The 26,904-nt window shown below is 47.4% G+C and overlaps 1 protein-coding gene across 12 annotated transcripts in view; it reads right to left on the bottom strand.

The window, feature by feature from the left end:
* The window catches only part of LOC140847183 (uncharacterized), a 131,599-nt gene extending 108,489 nt beyond the window's left edge, over positions 1 to 23,110 (bottom strand). For 5 of the 12 annotated variants that reach the window (XM_073226571.1, XM_073226567.1, XM_073226570.1 and 2 more), the window contains exons 1-3: positions 22,393 to 23,108; positions 16,226 to 16,370; positions 7,805 to 8,051 (exon numbers count right to left, since the gene is read on the bottom strand). In XM_073226571.1, coding sequence (XP_073082672.1) covers positions 7,805 to 8,051; positions 16,226 to 16,299 — 321 coding nt within the window. In that variant the 5' untranslated portion in view covers positions 16,300 to 16,370; positions 22,393 to 23,108. Of the gene's footprint in view, positions 1 to 7,804; positions 8,052 to 16,225; positions 16,371 to 19,516; positions 19,589 to 19,765; positions 19,829 to 22,392 lie in introns of those variants that run through there. The other 7 variants (XM_073226574.1, XM_073226576.1, XM_073226577.1 and 4 more) reach the window with 4 other exon arrangements.
* Positions 23,111 to 26,904: the final 3,794 nt, after the last annotated feature.

Below are 26,904 nucleotides of genomic sequence, written 5' to 3'. Positions count from 1 at the left end.
CTACCCAGAACAGCTGCTTTCTGATGAGCCCCAGAAAACTGAAGTCACGGAGGGGATTCGACTGCTACAGACGCAAACCGCCTGGGATGTGTTTGCCCGGGTCGCCCTGTTCCTGGTGGGAGGCCAGCAGGCCAGAAGACCTATGTCACTATAAGCTTTCACCCTTTTGTGCCAGGACTCTTCCTGTAACTGGGGTCTCTTTCTCGTTTCATCATCAATTTTCAAATTTCTAAAATACATCCAGTAAATTCACCAGTTTCCTTTGTCAACTGGGTTGAAACTTAACAAATTGCCCCCCCTTTCTAGCAGGAATGGCGCAAGGCCCAGTTCATTGCTGCAGTGGCATCACCTGTGCGCCTCTGACAACCGTGACTACCTCGGCTCTCACAGGACAGGAGACATGTATCTGAGTGCCGGTTTCTGGCCGGAATCCAGCAGCCCCCGCACGGGGCACTTCCCTGAAATACTTCATTTGCTCATTCACTCATTTATTGCAACACTTAAGAGGCAGATCCTTGGTACTCACTGGGGGAGTGTGGTTCCCTGTCCTCCAGGGACTCACAACCTGCTTGGGAAAACCCACCGACATGAAACGTCATATAGGAAAATGATGCAATGGAGATTTGGGAGACTTGAGGAGGTGCCACACAAGTGGCGTTATGATGGCCGCGCGCGAGGATTCGGGAGGCAAACAGGAGGGGAAGGGACTCCAGGACGAAAGGGGGCAGCACCCCAGATGAGTAAGTAACTGACTTGTGTCGCTTACAGGTGTCCCTGGAACATCTTGGTCCTCTCCTTCTCTACCCTTGACAAACAAAAAAACATGGAAACGTCACAAATTCCTGCATGCTATGGAACCCAACAACCATAAATGCTCTGAAAATATAAAATGGAACACAAATACTAACCACTGTTCACAACAAGCAAAGGGGAAAAGGTGTCGTTGCCGCTCCATCTGGAAGTGAACCATCTCAACCAGAGAGACAAGCACAAAACGCCCGAGGACGCAGGGGCTGCAGACCGAAGGGCCCGGATGCTGCCTCGGAGGGAGGAGAGGAAAGACCTGCTGCTGTTTTGATATTTAATAATTCTGGTATTTTATACTCCTCACTAGCCACACTGACAAAAACACAGCTTCATTTCTAAGACAGAGCCCCGGGGGCAATTAAGTAATTCAGTTCCGCCTGCTCAACTGATGATGGTGTTGTTCACTGTGAATACACTGTTTCTTTTCCTCTTAAAAGAGCTGGAACCGAAAAAAAATATCCTGAACTGACTCTGGCCTCTTAACATTGAAGAAAGCAGACAGCACTGTTTTTATTTATTCAACCACCATTCCTCCAGTTCACTCATTTACCCACACCTCGGTGCGCTGCTGTGTTGTGCCCTAGTTGGCATGCGCTGCCCTCCAGAGGCGACGTTAGTTTCCTAGGGTTGCTGCAGCGAATTACCAGAAACCGGATGGCCTGACACAATACACACCTATTCCTGCACTGTTCCGGAGGCTGGAAGTCTGAAGTCCAGGTGTCGTCAGAGAGGGTTTCTTCCGCAGGCTGGAAGGAGAATCCGCTCCAGTCTGTCTCCTCTAGCTTGAGGTGGTGCCGCCTCCCCCTGGCACTCCTCGGCTCGTGAACTCACCACTCCAGTCTCGGCCTGTCTTCCCACGGCCATCTCCCCCGTGTCTGTCTGTGTCTTGTCTCCTCCCCTTACTGGACAGCAGTCGTCCTGGATTAGGGCCCACCGAATCGAGGGTGACCTCATCTTCACTTGGTCGCACTTGCAAAAACCCTACTCCAGTCATGTTCACAGCTACTGGGCCTAAGACTTCCACATATCTTTTGGGGGTACACAGATCAACCCACGATAGAGAACATGTACGTCATTACATGCCATAGCTGACTTATCCTACTGCCTGCTCCACCAAGCCAGAGGCTGTCACTGACATTAAGGAGACTGCAGTCACACACACACACACACACACCCATCTGCCCATCTCCCTTGCTCTGGTCACAGCTGTGGGTTTAGCTGGCGGGTTTCATTGTGCTCTTACTGTCCCCCTCCACCCGAAGACCGTGAGCTCCGGGAGCACAGGCACCATGTCTGCTTTCTGCTCCCCATTACATCCCCATATCCTTGCATAGTGCCAGTGACACACAGGCTTTCAGGAAAGTATTGTTGGGTAAAGGTATGGAGAGATGAACAAACCAGCCAGATATAAATGAGAGAGGCCCACATGGGTAAAGTGGTACACACAGTAGGCCAGCAATGAGGAAGAGAGAGGAAAAAATGATTGATTCTGATTAGTAGGACTGAGGAAGGTTTCATGAAAGAGAAGGCATTTGAACTCAGGCTTGTGGGGTTACTAGGCTCTTATAAGCAAATAAGGAGTTAAAATGTATCCCTCAGCGACCAAAGGCTACAGACACAAAGCATGACCTCGGGGGGAACAGCAAAGAGGCCAGACGAGCTGCAGCCAAGGGTACGTGAAGGACGAGGAACACCGCGGAATGAAGGAGGAGGGAAGGCAGCTGGCAGGGCTCCGAGCACAGGTGCCCTGAGCGCAGTCGGGTGCCACTGAGCTTTGCTGAGAAGGGAGATGACAGGGTCCTGCAGGTGCTTCAGACGAAACAAGTACATAGAAATGACGCGTGCCAGTGTCCCTGCATCACCCTCCTGCCTGAGTATAGTTCTTGTATTACTATGAGGAGTACTTTAAATTCACCTGTGCATCCGCGATGTACTTGCTTGCCTAAGGAACTAAGAACTGTACTTAAATGGTAACATTTTCAAATTATTAATTTGATATGTATGTATTAATTACTGTATACATTATATAATTACATGCTTTTACAATTAAAAGATCGTATCTGAGGAGTACTTAAATAGGAAGATGTCCCAGGTCCTAAACCTCTTCTCAGAATACTAAAGCCCAGGGGAAGATGGATTTTCTACCACAGCAGCAGGAAGGACTTCCACCTGCAGCGAAACCTTCCAGGTTCTGGGCTAAGCCTGATGCGTTGGTTTCAACTTGAGTCTGGGAAGCACACCGACCAATAACACGCACAAGGAGGCGGCGGGGACTCCCATCTGCTGTTTCCTCCGTGAAGCGCCAGACCCCACCACTCCCCGCGGACATCTGCAGAGCAGGCGAGCACCATCACAGCGGGGCTGAGAAGGCAGCCCTGTCACCCATGGAAGTGTGTTCGGAAGCTGGGACCCTGCAAACGGAGAGCTCCTTAGTACGGTCTCGATGCCTCCAAATGTTTTTGGTAACGATGCGAACACTCTTAGGAAGAAGTATTCTGCCACTCCCCTAAAAAGAGGCTCCCTGTATGGAACAGTTAACCTAAAGACAACTTGCCCAGCCAACAGGTTCTGCGTAGGCAAACGGCAGGCTGTGCGCACGGAAAGGGCCCGAGAGAGCAGAACGGAGACGGCATGAAGGACAAAGAAACCTCATCTCATCTTCACAGGCCCCAGGACATGGGCCCCAGAATTTCTAGTTTATGGTCATCTCTTTGTTATTTAGACTGGAAGACACTGGAAGGTTTAGGACTGTGCTTATCTTGTTTCATACTAGCTGCCAATTCCTATCACTATGCCAAGCACACAGATGTCCAAAAAATGTGTACTAAAAAGCACCTACCCTGCTGCACTGGAGCATAGTTCTCTGACCTTGAGCATAACCATGCATATAACATGTATTTATTTATATACTTTATATATATATATATATTTTAATGTAATCACTTAAGCATACTTCTAAATTCCTTAGACAAATAGTACACAGCAGATACACAGATAAACATAAGTGAAAATTCTGCCTATGATTCTACTACCTCCCCCACTGAACAGTGACCTCCCTAAGAAAAGGAATAATATTTACTTATTCCTAGTAGATTGCTTGACATTAGAAACACAATTCTTGAGTCTCAGGAAGCTCAAGTAACTTGCATGAAGTTAAGTAGCTAATTAAAAGGAGGCTTAGGTTGGAGCTAGGTCTCTCTCCACCCAAAACCTATGCTTTTCCTATATACCAGACGGTAAAAGCAGATCCTATGACACGGCTTGGATGCACCGGGCCTTGTGGGAGGGTTACAGTGTCTTTAGGGACAGCCTGTGCCCCAGCCTTGGATGACACACAACGTGCATGATTATTTAGTGCGTTTCAATTATTTAATGCCTAGTCAAAACACAGTGACGTCATTTACACATATGCGGAAGCATGTCCATTCCCAATGGTGGGTGTCAGTAATCATTTTCTGAAATACAGGGAGATTTGGGTCCTAATGATCCTAAATTTCTATTTAAATGGGGTAAGCTTAGGTGGACATAAAAATTTTTTAAAGAAAATTTTTAAAAGGCCAGTTCCTATTTTATGTATCATCTAGCTCTCATTAGGAACTATTGTAAATCTCCTGCTCAAACCTCTTCTCCTAAAACCCCTATCCATGTTCTTACTCAAGGAAACACAGCAAAGAATAAATCTTCAAAAACAAATTATTTTTAAACTTTAGCTCCCCACAGAGAAAAACGAGTTTATCCTTTTGTCTGAAGACCAAAAAAAAATTTTTTTAATTGAAAAAAAAAACAACTTATAAAACACACTGGGCTTAAACCTTCTTTTATAAACTCTCCAGTTAAGAAATTATAAGTTAAGCACAGTGGATAAAGTGAAGGTTCCCGTAGCCAGGATTCTCATCTGGCCCTGGTTGGCTGGCTCCTCCACACGGGTGGGCAAAACGTTGCTACTGACTGTATATGAAGCTCCGTGCAGTTTTTAGGTGGAGAGAGACCTAGCTCTGGTTTCAGCATAGGTTTTAGGTGGAGAGAGACCTAGCTCTGGGCGACATGCACAAGGCTGCAGGGCTGCATGGCCCCAGGGCAGCAGAGACTGGAGTGGTGGCACTCCCAGGACAGAGCCTGAGACGGCTGAGGCGCAGAGAGGCCCACAGGAGAGACCAGCTGGCTGTGTGCAGACTTGCTCTAAGGTGGATGGGATTCTTGTACTTGACCTGCCACCATGGGAATAAAGTTGGGTATAACCCTTTGACCCCAAGAACGTTCTACTGTCATTTCTTTGGTCACACTGAATCCGTAGTGAACTTGTTTGGGGCCGAAACCCATTGGCAAGACACTGTGTCAGGAAAATGATAAAGTATTTGGTATTAATAATCCTGCTCCTGCTTGCCGGCCTAACACCGGACTGGCTGTATTTCGTTATCCCGACAGAGAAACAGTGGGACCCCACCAATCAAATGTGTCCTCTTCCTGCCACAGGCACCACCACAAGGAAGCAGTGTATTAGCCGGAACACCAGACACCTAGAGGCTGTGGCAACTGTGACGCAGATAATTCTAATTAAAAGTAGAAAAGAAACCAAAATAACAATCATAATTTTTAAGACCCTGTATGAACTGGAAGGAGGGAGGAGAAAAACAATTTATTTAGTAACAGCTGTGCAGTCTAATTTTTTTTTTAATCATGCATGTACTTTCAAAAGCACTCATTCCCAACTGCTGTCTCCATACTGGCAAATCCAAGAAATTCAAGACACTGTAGACGGGAATAGATTTGCTCTTAAATCTCAAGGTCAAAGGCAGCATCTGCTGTTTCAGAGAAAAGGGCTTTTTCTTTGCTGGTTAGTTTGTTGTGGGGTTTTCTTAATAAAATAAAATTAAAACAAAAGTAAACACAAATTTTCTAGATGTTCCTTCAGCACCTTAGGTGTTGCAAAATAGAAAAAAACTCCATTAAAAAAAAGAAGAAAACCAGTGTTTGATATTTGAATTGCATGGAAAGCAGTCATGCTGTTTTTTTTAAAGTTGACAGGAAAATTCATTTTCATACCAAGTCTCTCTCAATGCATTTGGCTATTAAATTATTCAAGGAATTTCTCTGCATATAAAGACTGGTAGTATCTATGCAAACCATTTCTGAAAAGTACTTTCACCTCCTATAGGAGACAGATGGACAACAGGAAAACAGCCTATCGTATTCCAGGCAGACGAAAAGATTGCAGTTGATCACATTAACACACCAGGCGGGGAAAGAATCATAGAAGTAGCCAGATGAGAAATAACCGACAAATGGAACCAAATATTGTTCAGAGCCATCATTTTGCAAATAAACATAATTTGGAGCCCTTTGTAATTCTATTTTACCTGTTCCATGTTCAGAATCCTAGCTAAATTAGCATAAATGTCAGTTCCAATTTAACCAGACTTTGAAAATCTAGTGGAACCTTATAAAAATGTGCTGGTATCAGGGGAAAAACGCACCACCTGCTTCAAAAGCTTTTTGTGTTTTGGTAAAAAATGTGTTCTAAATCTGATTGTGTGAGTTGGATCCATAGTATTTCAGACTGTGGGATTTTTTTTTTTTTGTACTTTTACATGATTTTTATCAGCATCCCTTGAGAAAATATTATTGCTTCTACGAAACCTAAACAGTTCCTATTGATCAATCTCTCACAGATGAAGGGGTTTCTGAAAATTATATTTCAGGAATGGTCAATATGAAAAGATTACAATGTCATTAAAATCACAGATGAACTACAGCTGAAGATTCTCAGAAGCGGACTGCCTTGCCAATGGTTTTCAGCCCTGCGCAAGTTCACTGTGGATTCAGTGTGACCAAAGAAATCAACAGCAAAACGTTCTTGGGGTGAAAGGGTTATACCCAACTTTATTTCCAGGTGGCAGGTCAGTCACTAGAAGCCCGTCTCTGCCTCTGGGCCCCTCTGTTTGCACAGTCATCCTGCACAGCCGTCCTCTGGGCCTCTGTCCTTGGTGCTGCCACCACTCCAGCCTCTGCTCTGCTCTCCTGCAGCCTTGCAGCCCCGCCACTGTGTGGTGCGCGGAGCACTGGGAGGAGCTCTTTTTATAGACTCAAACTGCCCACAGGTGTGCAGTGGGCTAGTCAGCCAGGGCCAGGTGAGAATCCTGGCCACAGGAACTCTCATTTATCCACCCTCCACCCCTCCAGGATTCTCTCCTCTCGGTCCCTGTGCAAGGAAGCTGGAAAATTGTTCTCCAGCCTCTCCAGCAGGAAGTCCTGCAGACACACAGGCCGGACTCGTGGCTCTGTCTCTGACCCCTGCCTCTTTGGTCTTGATGGCTGGAACTGCTGCTCTGGTTTCAGCTGTTGCTATAGCTCCAGTGAGATCCTATGTGGCTTCCCGTCTAATTTCCTTCCATCTACTCCTGCCTGTATCAAATCAACCCACATCTGGGTCCTTGTAACCCTCACAAGGCCCCTCAAATTCCTCCTATGAGTAACAGGTCTTATTTCTTTCCGGGTTCTCGCTGACTCAGCTACTGTACGTGTCACCTCGCATTTTGTAATCGCTGCCTCAAGGCACGCTGCACCATCAGGGAAGACAGCTTTCCCACCTCTGATCCTGACAGAACAATTCCATCCATCCCCAAGTCCCACAGATGCAGGAGCCAAGCCGACACTGACTCCGAGGGCTTCTGCCTAAACTGGGAGCCCAAACCCACCGGCTCAGCCTGAGCACAGGTGGAGACCACAGAGTGCCCCCCAACCTGGGAGGGGCCTGCTCCTCTCCTGGGGGACTTTCAGCTGCTGGGTCTTTGTTTTCTTTATAACCACTGGGCCTGCTTTCAATACAGGAGGCGCCAGGGCCTCCCGCACCACCCCCTTCATCCTCCCCCAGCTCCTCCATTTCCGGGGCTGATGGCACCTTTCCCTCCGCTCCCCCACGTGCCTCCTCTGCTACAACCTTTACCTTTTCTACTGTGCCTCGCAGCAAGGCTACCTCTGTCTTCAGAAGCTCTCTTACCTTCAGCTCAATGCTGCGCAGCTGACGTTCTCGTGCGGCCTCCGCCTGTGCCTCCCTCAGGAGTTCGTCCTTTTCCTTGACGGCCTCTTCCTCCTTCAGAACACCTGGCAGCGCTGCCGTCGTCTGGTCTCCAAGGGCCCCTTGCTGCCGGCGCTCTCGTGCTCCCGCCTCAGGGCATCCACAGAAGTCTGCAGCTCGTGTTCTCGCGCCGCTATTTCTTGGGTCTCCTCTGTAGACCTTTGTAAGACTGTGAGAAGATAAGGGTGCGGAAAAAGAAAGGGGGCATTACAATTAGCATGTTTAATGTGTGTGGGGGGCGGCATGGGGAGGGCTGTGCAACACAGAGAAGACAAGTTGGTGATTCTGCAGCATCTTACTACGCTCACAGACAGTGACTGTAACGGGATTTGTGCGGGGGACTTGGTGAACGGGGGAGCCTAGTAAACATGTTCTTCATGTAACTGTAGATTAATGATACCAAAATAAAGTTCAAAAAAAGATGTATGCACCCCTATGTTTATCGCTGCACTATTTGCAATAGACAAGATATGGAAGCAACCTAAGTGTCCATCAGTAGCTGAGTACAGAAAGAAAATGTGGGACATAAACACAGTGGAATATTATTCGGCCATGAAAAGAAAAGAAATCCTGCCATTTGCAACACCACGGATGGAGCTAGAGGGAATTATACTCAGTGAAATAAGCCAGGAGGAGGAAGACAAACACCGTATGATTTCAGTCATTTATGGAATATAAAAGAAAGCAAAACAGAAGGAACAAAAGAGCATTAGACTCAAACATACTGAGAAGTGACTCGTGGTTACCAAGGGAGAGGAATTGGGGATGGTGGGGGGAAGGGCGAGAGGGATGCAGAGGCTCAGTAATTCACAGTCACAGTGTAAGCTGGTCGTGGGACAGCAGCACAGCATGGAGAATACAGTCAGTGTTTCTGGAACATCTTTCTACATTGGCAGATAACAATCATAATAATATGGGTAACTGCTGCACCCCTGTACTGTACATCTGAAGCCAACATAACACTGTATAGCAGAGACACCTCAATAACAAGTAATCAGCAAAAGACCTAAACAGACATTTCTCAAAGAAGACGTACAAATGGTCAACGCTTATGTGAAAAGTTACGCAACATCACTCATCATCAGGGAAAAGCAAAGCAAAACTACGATGACATATCATTTCACACTTGTTAAAATGGCTATTATTAAAACACAAATGATAACGAAAACTGGCAAGGATGTGGAACAAAAGGGAACATCGTCACAGTGTTGGTGGGAATGGAAATGGGTACGATCACTATGGGAAACATAACGGAGGGTTCTCAAAAAATTAAAAAACAGAACTACCATGTGATCCATCAATCCCAGTACTGGGTTTACATCCATGGAAAATCAAATCAGGACCTCAAAGACATACCAATACTTTATGAATTTTCCCCGAAAGACTGTTCACAATAGCCCATGTGTGGAAACTTAAATGAATAGTGACACAAGAATGGATAAAGAGAATGCTATATATATGTACAATATAATCCTACTCACCTTCACAAAGAGGGAAACCCTGTCATTATTTGACAATATGCAGAGCCCTGGAGAAAACTATGCTAATGAAAACAAGCCAGATACTGAAAGAGAAATACCGTATAATTACACTTGTATGTGGAATCTAAAATGGTCTAAATTAGGGAATCAGAGGGTACAACACTGTTGGCCAGGGGAGGGGGAAGCAGGAAATGGGGAGATGCCATTCAAAAATCAAAAAGTACAAACTTTTAGTTATCCAAGAGAAATAAGTTCTGGAGATCTACAATATAGCTGGCACACTACAGTATATACTTAAAATTACTTGAAAGTGTAGATTTTATGTTGTAATCTTAACATTCAATAAACATAACCATAGTAATAATAAAAAAAGGGGTTGGGAGGTTAACTTTGGGAGGTTACAGGTCTGTTTATGGCCTTGATAGTGATTTCATTGTGATGTGTACATAAACACAAATTCATTAAGTAGTATACATTAAACATATACAGTTATTTATATGTCAAACATACCTCAATAAGGTAGTTAAATAAAAAAGAAACAAGGAAAACTGATTGAATAAATGGGCAAAGGACTTGAGTAGTCTCTCAAAGACATACAAATGGCCAAAAAGTGTATGAAAAGGTGCTCAACATCTCTGATCACGCAGACAAATTGAAAATAAAGACATGATGAAATATCACCTCATCCCTGTGACAGTGGCAATATCAAAAAGTAATGTAAGTAGGATTGTCAAATATGTGGAGCAATGGGCAGCTAGAACCCTTGTACACCTGCGGGTGTGAATGTAAAATGGTGCAACTACTATAAAAAGGTATGGCATCTCCTCATAAAATCAATAATAGAAATACCTTTCTAACCCAGTGATCCCAGTTTCGGGTATGTATGCAAAAGAAATGAAATGAAGATTGCAAAGAAACACAGCTCAATGTTCATTGCAGCATTATTCACAACACCCACGATGTGAAAGCAACATAAATGTTCACTGATGGAAGAACAGAAACAATATGCAGTATATACATACAGTGGAATTTTATTCAGCATCATAAAAGAAATCCTGCCATGTATGCCAACATGAATGAACCCTGGGGACATTGTTACGTGGAATAAGCCAGTCACAGGACAATGATGCACGATACCTCTTGTATGAGGCATCTAAAATACTCAAGCACATAGAAACTGTAGAACGGTTGGACCCAAAGGGAGAAGAGGGGAGTTGCTATTTAGGGGCTCATTTATAAAGTTTCCGTTAAGCAATATGATTGACTTCTAGGGATCGGCTGTACAAGCACGTCTATAATGAAAAATACTGTATTCCACACTTTAAAATTTGTCAAGGGGGCAGTGTTCCTGTTCTTACCACAATAACCTCTCTCCACTGTAAATTTCTGGACACAGATGGTGACACTAGACAATTCTATCAAACATACAGAGAACAGTACCAATTGCATACAGTGTCTTCCAGAAAATGCTAGGGAAGGAATACTTTTTGGCTCAACTTACGAGACCAGCGTACACGGTGACAAAAATAGACAAAGGCATTAGCAAAAATATATATGTAACCACCAACTAAATCCCACATGAAAAACGATGCCAAGATGAAGAAAATATCCATTACAGTAAAGAACACGCACACAGCCTCACCTTTCAGCAGACATTCCTCACAGTGAAAGACTGAATGCTTCCCCCACAGAGACTGGGGATAAGGAAGGATGGCTTCTCTCCCTGGTGTTAACAGACGTACTACAAGAAGTCACAGCCAGTGAAATAAGGGAAGAGAAGGAAACAGAAGTGACAGGACTAGGAAGGCATGTGTGATAGTGTGCCCATCAACAGAAGACACTGTGGCACCAGGGACAGCCACACTCTCATCCCTACAACCTGCCAAGTGTTACACGTCAAAAGGCACTTTGTAAATGTGATCTAGTTATGCATCTTGACATGGGACATTATTCTGGATGAAGAGATGAGCATGTTGTGATCACAAGGCTCTGAAGAATGCAGGTGCAGTTAGTCACAAAGATGTTTTTGCTGTGATGGGAACAGCATAGAGACAAACAGATACTAAGACGCTACTTTGCTGACTTTGAAGACGGAAGTGGACCATGAAGCAAAGCCTGTAAGCAGTCGCTACAACTTGGAAAACGCAAGGAAAAGAATTCCTCCGTGGAGTATCCAGAAGGTTAGCAGCACTGTGGATGCATTTTAGACATCTTACCTTGAGAACTGTAAGATAATAAAGTTTATTGTTTCAATCCACTTGCTATGTGGTCATTTCATACAGACCCATTAGAACATTAATGAAATAGCCCCAGGAACCTACAATCTCTAGTGAATGAGATTAGGAAATTCTGAGGGTAGGAGATCAACATTTAAAAAGAATCTGCCATATTTCTATACACAGTAGCTATTAAGAAATGGAAACAAATTAAAAATATAATAAACATAGCATTGCTCAAAAGAGAAAAATGTTAATGTCCCAAAACATTGGCAGGATTCTGCCAGTGAAATCTGTGAAATGCTGGTGAAAGAAACCGGATCGCACAATAACTAAAAGTACACCACAGCCACTTAGTGGAAGGCAACACAGAAGTGAAGTCCAATGACCATGAACTGATAGGTTCAAAGCACTTTGCAACAAGGTATTTTATAGTCACATACAAGATTATCCTAAAAGTTATATGGAAAGGCAACACAGCAGAATGACCAAGACATCTCAGAAAGAAGATCAGATGGTTGGACTCACACTCATTCATTTTAGGAGTTCTAATACTGGATTAAAATGTAATCAAGATATATATTTGTGGAGTGAGAGACATACCAACGGAATAGAAGAGAACCCAGCGAGAGAGCCACATGAGTACTTACAGCTGAGTTTTCAAAGTACCTGAGACTTAGTTCTCATATAAATTCTGATGTGGATTCTGTTGTGAAATGTCATTAAGAAATTAATTCATTACATTGCCTTCGATTATGAATCATTTAGTGGATTCTGAGAACACTCTGTTGCTTAAAGGATGGTACAATATTAGAAAATCCATCAACATCATCCACCACATCAACAAAAAGGACAAAAACCGCATGATCATCTCCCTAGGTGCCAAAAAAGCATTCGACAAAATTCAACATCCGTTCATGATAAAAACTCTCAGTAAAATGGGTACAGAGGGCAAGTACCTCAACATAACAAAGGCCATATATGACAAACCACAGCCAACATTATACTGAACAGCGAGAAGCTGAAAGCCTTTCAAGATCAGGAACAAGACAAGGATGCCCACTCTCCCCACTTCTGTTCAGCATAGTGCTGGAGGTCCCAGCCACGGCAACCAGACAACACAAAGAAATAAAAGGCATCTACACTGGTCAAGAAGAAGTTAAACCATTCCCGTTTGCAGATGACATGATATTGTACATAAAAAACCCTAAAGATTCCACTCCAAAACTACAAGATCTAATATCTGAATTCAGCAAAGGTGCAGGATACACAATTAATACACAGAACCTGTGGCATTCCTATACACTAACAATGAACTAACCGAGAGAGAAATCGAAATCAGGAAAACAATTCCATTCACAATTGCAACAAAAAGAATAAAATACCTAGGAATCAACCTAACAAAGGAAGTGAAAGACCTATACTCTGAAAACTACAAGACACTCATGAGAGAAATTAAAGAAGATACCAATAAATGGAAACACATCCTATCCTAATGGATAGAAAGAATTAACATGGTCAAAATGGCCATCCTGCCTAAAGCAATCAATGCAATTCCTATCAAAATAACATCACAGCAGCCCAGTTTGAAAAACACAGATGGACCTCCATGTTTATCGCAGCACTATTTATAACAGCCAAGAAATGGAAGCAACCTAACTGTCCATCAGGAGATGAATGGATAAAGAAGATGTGGTACATATACACAATGGAATATTATTCAGCCATAAGAAGAAAACAAATCCTACCATTTGCAGCAACATGGATGGAGCTAGAGGGTATTATGCTCAGTGAAATAAGCTAGGCAGAGAAAGACAAGTACCAAATGATTTCACTCATATGTGGAGTATAAGAACAAAAGAAAACTGAAGGAACAGAACAGGAGCAGAAGCAGAGAACCCAAGAATGGACTAATAGTTACCAAAGGGAAAGGGACTGGGGAGGACGGGTGGGAAGGGAGGGATAAGGGTGGGAAGAAAAGAAAGGGGGCATTACGATTAGCACGTATAGTGTTGGGGAGGCACTGGGAGGGCTGTGCAACACAGAGAAGACAAGTAGTGATTTTACAGCATCTTACTATGTTGAAGGACAGTGACTGTGAACTTGGTGACAAGTAGTGATTTTACAGCCTCTTACTATGTTGATGGACAGTGACTGTGAACGGGGTGTGGGGGGCACTCGGTGAAGGGAGGAGCCTAGTAAACATAATGTCCTTCATGTAATTGTAGATAAATGATACCAAAATAAAATTTTAAAAAAGGGGGAGGGCATTACGATTAGCATGTATGGGGCATGGGGGGAACGGGGAGGGCTGTGCAACACAGAGAAGACAAGTAGTGATTTCATAGCATCTTACTATGCTGATGGGCAGTGACTGTGAAGGGGTATGTGGGGGGGACTTGGTGAAGCGGGGAGCCTAGTAAACATAATGTTCTTCATGTAATTGTAGATTAATGATATAAAAATTTAAAAAAAAACAGGAAGAAATACAGAAAAGGATGTCAAAAAACAGCAATTCTTTAATCTGGAAAGAAAAGTAAAATGCAGCTGCAATGGGAAGCAGTAGAGCAGTTCCTTGAAAACCAAAAATGGAATTTGCATATGCAATTAAGGAAGCACCTGTGGATCCCCCTAAATTCACATGCTGTGATCAAATGTCCAGTCTGGAGGTGGGCCATCTGGGAGGTGAGGAGCGTGAGGATGGAGTCCCCACAGATGGCAGCAGTGCCAGCACAGCGAGGGGGCGGAGCACCAGCCCTCCCTCTCTCGCTCTCGCTCTCTCTCTCTCTCTCTCTCTCTCTCTCTCTCTCTCTCTCTCTGTCCCCCGAGAAGACACGAGGAGTCAGCAGCCCCAGTCAGGAGGAGGTGGATCCTCCTCTGACCCTGCTGGCACCCTATCTTGGATTTCCCATCCCCAGAATGGTGAGAAACAAATGTGACAAATGTCCTAAGCCACCCAGTTTTCGGTATTTTGCTGTAACATTATGAACTCAGACAGAAATTGGTACCGAGGAGTGGGTGCTGCTCTAAGAAATACTGAAAATGTGCAAGCGGCTTTAAACGGGGTCATCGGCCAAGACTGGATGTTTTGAGGTGCATGCTTTCCGGTGAGGCCTACGAAGGCCAAGGCAAAGTCAATGTGATTCAGGAGATGGCTCAGAGAGGAAAGGAGAGCGGTGTGGAGAAAGCAAAGCAGCCCTCTTCTTAGACAGAATGTATCTCATCATGGATCAAATGGTGGTAATCCGGTAAAGGCCACTCTGATGCACTCACGGAAGGAAGTGAGAAGTACTTTATTGTACAAGGCAGAAAAGGCAAGCCTCGCTGCACAGCGGCAAGGGACCCGGCTGACGCGTGTTCATGCTCCAGAGTTCTGCAGACGACAGAGGTTATAAGCACTGAAATGGCATGTTTAGCTGAGGAGATTTCCAAGCCAAGGGTTTTAGTACAGGTTGGTTTCTCCAACTGCTAGTGCTTAAATGTGATGAGGGAAATAACCTGAAGACAGTTCTGAAGCAAACAGCAACATCAAGATTTGGAAACCCTCAGCCTAGCGTATTGCAGAAACATGAGGCCCATGCGCAGGAGGGCACTAAGGCGGGGGCCGAGGTACCGCTGGGTCACTAGGGGTGTGAACTACAGGCCTCAGTAAGCTGCACCAGAAGGAAAACTGTCAGTTGGAACTGAAGGGAAAGGGGAGAGAAAAGAAAGACTGAACCTTACAAGAAGGGACCACTGAGATACTTGCCCGCAAACTTGCTCTCTTCGTCGGCACAAAGAATGACCCGAAAGGCAAGTCAGCGGCCATCAGGGCTTCCTGGCCAGTTTCAAAGTGCAGGGCACTGCCTCACCCTCAACACGCCAGATGCCTCCCCAAGAACTGTGGGCCATCAACCCCAGCCCAGGGGAACCCAGGGTGGGGCAGGACCCCAGACACACTGGGTCCGGAAGCAGGTCTGCTGTCCAGCAGGTCTGGAGGGCAGAACACGAAGTAAAAAGGATTGTTCTCTAGCCTTAAACCTCACGGACTTTTCCTTGCTGGGGTTCGGACCTGCCTGGGGGCCATGAACGCGTCCTTCATCTCCGCTTCCCCCTCGTCCAGCAGGAATACCGATCCTCTGCCTCTTCTGCCCCTGGGTTTGGGCAAGCAGATAATTTCCTCATTTTCCAAGTTCACACCTGCCATGGGCTTTGCCACAGGATGAATCAGTTTATGAGGAAAGGAATGGGACGTGCTGTGGCATTTCTAGAATCCTAGCTCTGGGCTCAGGTGAGGAGAGAAGGACACTTCAGATACGTCTAGAAACCTCCTGCACAAACTCCTCCAACCGCCTGCCTCCTGAACGCACAGGGAACACAACAGTGAGACATCTGGTCTCTTCCAAGAACTGCTGAATGGAAAGCAGAGAGGCGGCAAACAGGACAGCGGCTACTGGAAAGCACAGCACAGGGCTTTACACGGATTTATCTCAGCCGTGTCATCTGGAAAAGGAGTAAAGTGAAACTGCAGACGCCACATCACGAAGCTCTCCATGTCTGACTGAAGGGGCTTTGGCCTCAGTAGCACACGGCGAGGGTTCCTTGGGGCAAACCAGAGAAAAGGCAGACACGCCCAATCCCCACTTCTGCAGGAACGCCGTCCTCACCCAGGGACACCAGGTTCCTGTAGTTCTCCTGCATCACGTCCCAGTATAAGGCCCGCTGAGCAGGGTCCAGGCATTCCCACTCCTCCTGGGAGATCTGACTCCTCCTGGGAGATCTGACGGCCACATCCCTGAAGGTCAACCGTCCCTGAAATGAAAACAGTTCATGAAGGAGCATGAGGAGAGATCCTCACACGAAATGAGGAGACAGAGGTGTTGGGGGAGACGTGGATGAACTGTACGTTCTGACAGATGCGCATATAGGAATTCTGAGTAAGTTATGTGCCTCTAACATGACTATCTTATGCTTTTCCATAAGAGGCCACGATGTGCTCTAAATCTGTGCACTTCTCAATCGGGTGGACCACACACTGAACACAGAAACACAAATGAAGCACTGGATGCTCTACAGAGAAGTGTAAGGGCATGTTCCACATAATGAGTGACGTCCCATATGCAGACGAAGTAAAGCAGGAGATGTGTCCTGAGAGATGACAGAGTCCACAGAGCCTTTAAAGAAAAGTAGGAACCTAAACATTGTGAGGACAGCAAGAGCAGTGGCTTAAGGCTTTAACGCTTCCATCATGCTGGGCGCTACTCAATGCTTTACATATACTAACACGTTACCAGCATTAATAGTTCATCTGAGGAAGTTCTCTGCCCATCTCATGTTACAGAGGTAAAACTGTGTCACAGACACTTTAAGGAACTGGCCTCTGGTCCACCAGCTAAGAAACAACACAGCAAGCGCCTGAACTCAGGGGGTCCACCTTTAGAATTAAGCGGAAAGAATCCAACCGCTAAGTAGCAGAGCACTAAAGTACCCGGACAGAGGGTCCTCCACCAGGACGCTGGAAATAACGCCAAGATTAACTACATGGGACTGCAGAAAAGGAAATTATACACGCACACATACGCATGCAAAATGTACATTTAAATAATTAACAGGAGAGTGGCAGAAATAGGTAGAAGGCCAAGGAACACACTGAAGATATAATTTCCATTCCTAAAAATATCAACTTGCTTACCATAGATGTCTTTTAAAACAACAATGGTCTTACACATCTATGTACTTGTAACATGTACCTACAAACCCACCAATTACCTGCGTGGGAAAAGGTGTCTCTTGACAAATTTTTGGATTGATTTTTTTCATCATTTTTATGTGTATGTATTTCACTGTCTTTGGGACAATGAAAATAAATCAATGGTACTTATTTCAGTTTGTCAACAACATTCAATAGGAAGACAAGGGAAAAGTACAAGGAAAAAAATCAACAGTAATAATGACTTGAGCTTTGGAAGTTATCAGCTTTACACATTACATTACAGCTCAATACGAAAAATAAAAGACCACAAAAATGAACACTAGAAGCAACTACTGGATAATTGAAAAATCATGAAGAAAGGATATTGGGGGAAAAAACCGTTATTACACTACGGATTTCAACAAAAGCCATGATCACTACAACAGTGGGTGCTTTTCTTCTGAAATGATGGTGGAGAAAAGGGCACTGCCCAGGGCTCCTGCCATTCCCCCCTGTCCGGGCAAACTACACACGCACGAATCTCAGGACAGGGAGAGGCTCAAAAGGAAGGAGGGAAAGATCCTCGATGCCACCGGGACGCTCCAGACAGCAGCAGCAGCCGTATCAGGGCACAGGAAAGAGACCAGACGGGAGATGTCCCAAGAGACAAAGGGCAGTAGAACGGCAAGAGGGAGCATTCCCGGGAAGACGCAGCCATTACGAACATGCCCGCACTCTCACAGCGATGAGGCAAACACGGAAGGAAGGGACGGAGAGACAGACAGCATCGCAGACACAGTATGAGGGCCAACACCCCAGTGTTCACATGGAAAGAACAACCAGCCAGACGGGCAAGGAGGAACCCGAGGACTCACACGGCGCCACAGCCCAACGGGCCCAACAGCCGGGAAGGACACCCCACCGCAGCCGCAGGCCACCTTCTACGCAAGCGCACGCGGGACATTCTGCAGGACAGGCCACATGCTGTGACACAAAACAAACCAGAAATGTCCAAAGATTAAAATAATAATATGTATCTCCTCTATCCACAGTGAAGCTAGAAACAAATAGCAGAGGGAAAACAGACAACTCGGCAACATGGGGAAATAATACACCTCATGTTTAAACAATAAACGGGTCAAAGAAGAAATCACAAGGATTTTTAAAAGTATCACGATAAAAATGGAAATATAGCACAGCAAACTCAGGGGATGTAGTGACGGCAGCACTGAGGAGGATGCCTGCCTGCCTGCAGTGGTATCTCTTACATTACAGATAAGGAGTGGTCTCCCATCAGAAATAGGACTTTAGACCTCACAAAATCAGAAAAATAACAAACTGCACCAAAATTTAGCAGAAGGAGTAAGATCAGAGCAGGGAGAAATGAAGCAGAGAATAGGAAAACCTAAAAATCAAGAGACCAACAACAGGTTTCCTGAAAGATTTAGAAATTGACAAACATTTTGCTAGGCTGAGAGAGACAGAGAGAATGAGCCCTCAAGTAAAATCAGAAATGAAAGGGGGACACTGCAACAGGTGTCCCAGAAATGTGGAAAATGGTCTATAAGAAAGTACTATGAACAATTAATTATATGCCAAGAAATTACATATCCTAGAAAATACGGGAACATTCAGAGAAACATACAACCTCGCAGACCGCATCACCAAGTAATAAGGAAAATGGGAACAGTTACAACTAGAGAGAGTCAAGCAGTCATCAGAAACCTCCCACACACACCCAGGGCCAGAAGGCTTCCCCAGGAGCCTACCAAATACTTACAGAAGAATAATCACGAATCCTGCTATAAATATTCAGAAACCCTTCTATGGAATCACATGATTCTGATACCAAACCCAGAAAAAGACACAGGAAGAAAAGTAGAGAACTTATTCCTGAAGAACATCGATGCAAAAATCCTTAACACACGAGCAAGTGGAACTCAACAGCACATTCAAACCAGTACAGACCACAGGTGGAATTATTCCTGCACGGCTGGGAATATTCAACATACAAAACCACTCAATGTTACTGCGCTCCAATATAGGACGGAAGGGAAAAGAAACACACAATCATCTCAGTTAATGGGAAAAACGTCGTTGACAACGTTTGACAAACTCTGAAGATAAACACAGAAGGAACCAGGAATAGCACACGCGAGGAGCGCCCTATATGAAAAGCACACACAGAATGGCACACGCAACAGGGAGACTGGAAGCACCCCTTCAAGCCCGGGGAGCGGCCCAGGATGCACCCGGCCCGGAGTACCGTGCAAAGTGCTGAAGTACCGGAAGTCCCAGCCAGGTCATTACCACGCACACGGAACAGGAGCCATCCGTGCTGGAAAGGTGGACGCCATAGGTTAAAATGCATGATAGAATCCCACACCCTCTGTCTCTGATGGTGTTTCCCAATCATTAAGATTTTGGGCCAGTCACTCACATGTCCAGCTTCAAATATATTCAAAATCAGGCAGAAAAGAATGCCCCTTTTTTGGTCTCCGTTTCCACAACTTACCACATACTTACGAACATTAGTACGTGGCTTCCCCATGCAGCCTCTTTCATCCGGGCTACGGAGAGCTGACGGTGAATCCAGGCATGGCCCCAGACGCGTCCCTGCTGCCCACCCACCCCGACGCCCCGTCCGTCCCCTGCACATGGTGGGAAGCCCTGCCCAGGACGATGCCCAGGGAGCCTCCGCACAAGACCTACGTCACTGGGTCAGCTGACATGGAAGCTAAATGGGGATGAGAGATGCTGAGAGGCGAGTGCAGTGACCAAGGGTCACGCAGTCAGGGTCAGGGCTCAGGGAGACCCAGGAAGGGCCCTTCAAGGAGACACAGAAGGTCACACAAAGAGTAGGGACTTCTGAGGGACACGCGGGCAGAAGCCTCCTTAGGCCAACCAGTGAGTTCCCCCACCATCTCTTGAGATCCCGCTTTCCTGGGAAGCACTCACACACTCTGCACCAAAAACCTATATGCATCAATAAAGGTGAAATTAAAAAGAAATCTGCTCAGAGCTTACACCTGACTCTCAATATTTTACACACGTATAGCTATGTTTTTGTAATTCTGTATTTTTAAAATATTTTACAATTATTTCCTGGAAATGGAGTTACATGTTACTACTGGCGTGAAAACCTTTATATAGTGTCACCTGACCAGAGGTTCTCCTTCCACCAGGTGAGACAGGATCATCAGCCTTAACGTAAGTCATCTGTGTGCAGCAGTGAGCACCAGGGCGCTGAGCCTCCTCTCCTGAGGCTGGGGGTGGCTGCACGGAGGGGTGTCAGGCCTCCATGGGGTGTAATCAAGGCCGGGTCTGTGACCTAAAGAGGGGGGTGGGGACAGCCAGGGTCCCCACTGCTGCAGTGTGTGCGATAACGTCTGCTTTTAAAGATGGGAGAATGGAGTGCATGGTAGGCCTGTGCTTGTGTGCGGGGCTCCTCTGTGTGCTTCGGATGCACATACCACCATTTGTGGCTGCGACCAAAGTAACATCCACGAGTCAGCATTACACATCCAGGTTCTCACCCTGATACCAACACTTAATTCCTGTCCAGAAAGTCATTGTGAAATATTTTTAAAATGCAGAATTGTGAAAAAGCGACTACAGATGTGCACAACACTGAACAAGTAAGTTGTAGAAATAAGTTCTGAGCATGTTTCCTTTTCATTTCAGCTTTACAGATGGGTGTGGTTTTGTTTAGAGAATATTGCTGCACCAGACATAGTTGGGCTGTGTTGCACAGAGCTTCCAAGTCAATCTGGCACATCTTCAACACCGCGGATAAAATATGAGAAAGACCAGAGGGGAACAACTACTCTGAGGTCACAGCTCACTATGCTAAGAAATCACATAAAAGGGAAGAAAACTGAGTACTACAAAACTGGTTAAATTAGTCTTTGACTCTTAAAACATCACTGACATCCCTACCAACTACCAGTCAAACAGTCTAAAATTATTAACGAGTCACCAAAGGACACGTCCAAGACAGAAGATACAGGGCAGAAAGCCTGCAGGCCTGACTTAAACCACAAACAAGTTAAAAAAAAGTAAATGATGTCTAAGTTTTTCAAGTCTAAGTCATTTTGATGTCAAAAGTAAATGTTAGAATTTATCATACTGATAAAAGAATGACATGAGTTTATTAAAGGCCACCAAAACTTATTTGAGAATAAGGAAGTAGAAAATGAAAGAACCAACATGTATCTCAAACTACAAAATTATGAAATGTTGTGTCTAAATATATATATCATATACGTACATATATAAAATTCCATTATAAAGAAACTACAAAGCAAAGCAGTCATTTTACTGTACCCTTAAAAAGAGCACCGTACAGTGACAGTCGTTTCGTCCACACTTGTCTTTCCCAACCTCTAACCCACACCAGGAAAAAGGAAGGGGGTGACCCACCACTGACCAAGTCAGGTCACTGCCCTCAGGCTAAAAGTTTCAAATGTAAGCTATTTTCTGACATACAATATAAATTGCCCACGCCTATTAGAAATTTTGCAATTCTCAGTCTCATCTCTCGCTGAAACGAATTTTAGATGTATTTTCAAAGCCACCGATGTATCACAGCTGAATCACGGAGCACTCATCAGGACCCAGAGCCTCAGCACCAGCGCCCTGCCAGCCTCCACCCCTGCCTCTCTAACGCTGTGTTTCCATCTCTCACTTTGTATACCCACCTCCCTATTTCTTTTTCTCTTTGATTTTGTGTTTTCCCGCTGGGTTGCTGCTCACTCAGGTGCCTTCCCCTCTCCGGCCGTCTCTCCCTTCGGGGCCTCCTCTCCCCCCCCTGCTCCGCCCACTGCAACTGGTCCCCCTCCCGCTGCCCCTTCTCCCCGGCCTTCCTCACGGTCCCCGCTCTCCCCGCATTCCCGCCCTCCGCCCGCCTCTTACACTCTCCAGCGCAGTCACTCCCCTGCCCTCCGCCCGGTCACGCGCCCCCCGTCCCCTCTCCGGCACCCCGGCGGCTCTGCCTCCCTCCTTCGCCCTCCGGGCCGCCCCGGTCCTCTCGGGCCCTGCACCACGCCGCCCTGCGGCCACGGCTCCCAGCGCGCACCCTCCCCGGACCCCCGCCCCGAGCGCCTCCACGCCCCCCAAGGGCCTGCCTCCCCGGGGGCTCACCTCCGCCCGGGGGACCCGCTGGCCTCTAAGCCTCCCCGGCTCCGCCGCCTGCTCCTTCCCGGGCTCGCCCGTCCTCTCCCTGCGCCTGCTCTCCCGCAGCCTCCCGGCCTCCGCACTCGTCCCGCTTCTGTCCCCGGCGCGCCGGCCCGGCCTCGACCCAGCGCCGTCGCCCGCGAGCCCAGGGGCGCCGAGGCACCGGGCACCGGCCTCCCGGGAGAGCACGTTCACCGCCGGCGGAATCCGGGGCTCGAGCCCCGGTGTCCCCCTCCCGCACCGCTGTCCGGGGAGGAGGCGCCTCGCAGGGGCGGCCTGGGGGACAGAGAGCCCGGCCCGGGGCCGCGGGGAGGCGGTTACGGGCGGCGGGAGGGGCCAGCAGGGGACCGGCGGGCGCGGTGGACCTCGTCCAGGAGCTGGGCGGCCGGCGCCACGCTTCGGGGGCCACACAGCCCCTGGTGGAGGGTCACTAGGCGCGGGAGGCCCCAGACGCCAGGGAAGGGCTTCAGGCAGGAAAACGACGGGAAAGGGGCGTGGAGGCCAGGCCAGGGGCGGGGCCCAGCCTCACGGGGACTGGGAACCGCGAGGGGTGCGCGCGCGAGCGTCCGCAGCGACGTCGGACGTTAACACGGTGGTGGTCGGGGAACAGGCCAGAGGGTCCCCGGACCGGGTGGTGCAGGAGGAGGCGGGCGGCCTGGGGGCGGGGCGTGAGCGGGGCCAGACTGCGCATGTCCGCGGGCGGGTGAGGCCCAGCTCTTGAGCTGGGCGGGGTCAGCCCACACCCCCACACCCCCCCCACACCCCCGCTGGCAGATCCCTAGTTCACTAGCTTTTCCACCTTTTTCCGCCAAGTGCTGCACCCTGCCTATCTCTGTGCTTCAGACAGTTCAAGATACAATGTTGCAGAGTTGCGAGGACCACTGACTCTGGGAAACATGGTTTCTCCCTCACAGTGAAAGCAGTTCAAGTGAAAAGCTTTTTCCAGCGGGATGGACACAAGCTCTGCCAGTGAGGGTGAAGCAACTGAGAATGCGGGAACCAGGACCTCGGGGTGGGGGCGGTGGCCGTGGGGCCGTGCTTGGATCCAGGAACCTCCCTGCAATTGAAATCAATTTAAGCAATGTAATTAAATCCTGGAATTGTCTGTGAGGGACATGCAAACTAGAATGTGAAACGAAAAGTCTACTTGGGGGGAATGGGGTTCTTCACACTGACACCCCAGTAACCGCACTTGCACATCGCCATTCGTCCTGCAGTCAGAGCTCAACCCTCCGCTGTGTTCAAAGACTTGCCCAGGGAGACCTGGCCAGGAGGGCGTGGAGGGCGGAGGCTCGTGCTAATGCAGATCGCCAGTCCCTGTGAGACAGGGAGCCTTGGTGTAGTCAGAGTAGGGGGAGGGCCTCCGGATAAAGCAAGGCAGGATGTTTGCAGTCAGGGCAGTGTGACTCACAGGGAACACCTTGCAAGGACAGCAGACTGGCCCAGGTGGCTCCCTTCTGCTGCTCGTTTGCTGTGTAAGTAGAAATGGTGCAGATACAAAGCAGAAAGATACATATTGCTCCCCTTGCCTTTGTTGGGGGCTCAGACCTTGGAGACAACTCCCTTCTGAGCCCGTCCGTGTAAAATAAACCCTCAACAGTCCAAGACTTGCCAGTGCCACTTGGTTCTTCGGTCAGTGATCCAGTCCAGGTTTTTCCAGGCCCAGCTTACTTTATCTTCACCTTCACCTATATGCTGTTTTTTTTCTCCTTCCGTCCCTAATTAAGTAGTTCTGTAACCTAGGCAACTAATTTAGCATGCAGGCCCAGCCTTAAACAACATAGTAAAAGGCAGGAAAGATTCCATCTTAAAGAGTGTATTTTAATACCCAGGAAGTTAAAAATCTAGGATTCTTAACTTACCTTTAGCAGACACTGGGAAGGAAGCTGTTTGATGTGCTCCCAGACCCAGACGCTGGGATCCCAAGGAGAAATCAGAGCAGGAACTTCCTTGAACTTCCTTGTGTTAAGTTAATTCTAAGTATTCAAAGACCACTTAACAAATCTGCACCCCCAGCCCTTAGTCACATTCCTAAAGAATCCTTAAAAGAGGGAAACCCCAACCTTTCAGGGCTCTCCTCTCTCTGAGCTCGCCTGCACTTACTAAGTGCATAGCTTTCTCTCTCCAAAACCTCCGGGGCACCTCTCCTTGCTGAGGTTGCCTGCTGCACTTGTCTCTTTAACTTACTTTAAATAAAACTTTTACTCTGCTTCACTACTGTCTCTGCCCTTCAATTCTTTGTCGTGGCGGGGACAAGGACAGAGGATATACACAAAGCTCCCCAAACAATGTGATGGGGGGTGTTGGGTAAATGGGAGTCTTCAACTAGAATCCCCCCCTGCATGCATATAAGGAGGGCCTGTTTGCACACCAGTGGGATCATCAGCACAGCACAGCCACCAGTCTGTAATTGCACTGCTGGTCAGGGCATGGCGTGGACGGGAAATGGTAATTCTCTCCACTCCTCCTTTTCTGGTATAGAATTGGTCAGGCGCCCCCGGTCAGCAGGGACCCACCCGCGAAGCTGCTCCTGCACGGAGGGGGAGGGGCAAACAGAACTGGCAGCAGAGAAACGGAGGATTTGGGGGCACACGGGGAGAGAGCTGGGGAGCACAGCACAGCGAGAGGGGGCGCGAGCACTGGGAGATAAAGATGAGTGCGCACAGAGACTGGACAGTGAGAAATAAAGACCCCCCTCCCGAGTCTTCCACCCCTGTTTTTCTTCAGTCTCAGCAGATTCAGAGAGAACTTATGCCTGGCGGGGAACCCCTTTCAGCCTTGAGCCCCAGGAGGTTTACTCTCTCACATGAATCCTGTGAGAAACACACTCCCTGGTCCAAACCCAGTAAGTGGACACGGAGACAAAGAGGACAGCAGAGCGAGGCTTCAGTGATGGTCTTGCAGGACCAGGGGAGGCTGGTGAGCGGGCAACCCTGGGGCAGTGGGGGCAAATGATTTATCCCCTGGCACGTGAGCCCCTGCCCTGCCCCCTCACTGGCTGAGTACTGCAGGTTCACATTGTGTCCCGGACGGCGTCTAACCCAGTTACATCTTTTCCTTACACTTGTCTTAACTTATTGGTAGGTTTAAAAAACTCAACCAGGTAGCAACAGGCCCTCATCAGTTCCCACCCCAACTCTCAGCCTGAGCAGTCTCCACCACGTGGCCCTTTGTTAATACTTTACTGTTAAAATGTTTTAAACCTCCTGGTGGGCATAAGTCACATTTAGGTTTTATGCTGTTTTCTGACAGCTCTGACAGTTTCTCAGACTTTCCTTTTTTCGGCTGCCTTGACGGCTTTGAGATGTCCTAGTCAGGTGTTTTGGAGATTGTGCCTCAGTTGTGTGTCTTTGTCATGATTATGCTGTAAGGCCATAGAGGTGAAGGGTCACTGTCATCACGTGTTATCAAGGGTGCATGTGTCAATGTGATGATTTCACCCTGTTGGTGTCAGCCTCCGCCACCTGGCTGGCAACGCTTGTCGGGTTTTTCCACCCTCAGCTCAGTCTTCCTCCCGATACTGTGCAGGAAGTCACTGAAGGAGGCAGGAGTTATGCTCCACCTTTTTTATTATTTTGGTATTAATCTGCACTCACATGAGCAACACTGTGGTTACTAGGTTCCTCGCATGATCGAGTCCCCACCACAAACCCCCTTACAGTGAAGTAACAGGAGGCAGTGGCCAGAGGCAGATCGGGATGAGAGGCCGGGCCTGGAGGCCGCATCCGGGCTCCGTGCTGCTGGGACTCTCCGCTGGGTCTCAGGCTCAGAGGCTGAGCACTCTGGCTCCTAAAGCTGAGCCCCCTCCGCTCCCCACAACCTGGCCTGTTGGATTCTTGGCCCCCACCTCTGCAGAGTCCCAGATAAAGGGTGATTTCCTAACTTGCCCTCTCAGGAGGCAGTGCGCTCCGCCTGGAAGACCAACCTGAGGGGTAGAAAAATCTCCCATGATTCACGCACACCGGGGACAGTTGCTGAGTGTCTGTGAGCCCAGCAGGGAGCCTGCAGAGTCCTGGCACACAGGGCCTCAGGTTTTGGAGATTTGAGGTCAGGTTCCCGTGCTTCCTGGTCCCCAAGCTGTCTCTGTCCCAGATGGGAGCGTCTGCAGGGACCCATTCCTCTGCGAGACAGAAGCAATCTGCTCCATCCTTCCCAAGCTGGCCCTCAGGATGTTTGAAGACGTCCGCTCTGCCACCTGCACACCCCCAGTCTGGTCCTCAGGTGACATGACTTGTTAAAATACCTTTTCTCACTTTACCAAGGGACACAGAAAGCATGGAGACATATTCCAGTACCGAAGAAGAAGAAAATAAAATTGGCTCATAACCCTATCAGTCTATTCAATTCTCTCTGTTCTCTATCAAAATTTATTTTTCTTTCTGAAAGACTAGGATAATTTTGTTTTGTAACAGGCTGCTCTTTTCTCAGTATTAAGGCATGAATGTCCTTTCATGTCATCAGATAGCTTTCCAGTTTTAC

This window comes from Manis javanica, chromosome 17 (genome assembly GCF_040802235.1).
Source record: "Manis javanica isolate MJ-LG chromosome 17, MJ_LKY, whole genome shotgun sequence".
Taxonomy (NCBI): domain Eukaryota; kingdom Metazoa; phylum Chordata; class Mammalia; order Pholidota; family Manidae; genus Manis; species Manis javanica.
The sequence above is the reverse complement of the archived record's forward strand: the minus strand, read 5'-3'. Positions and strand labels throughout refer to the sequence as shown.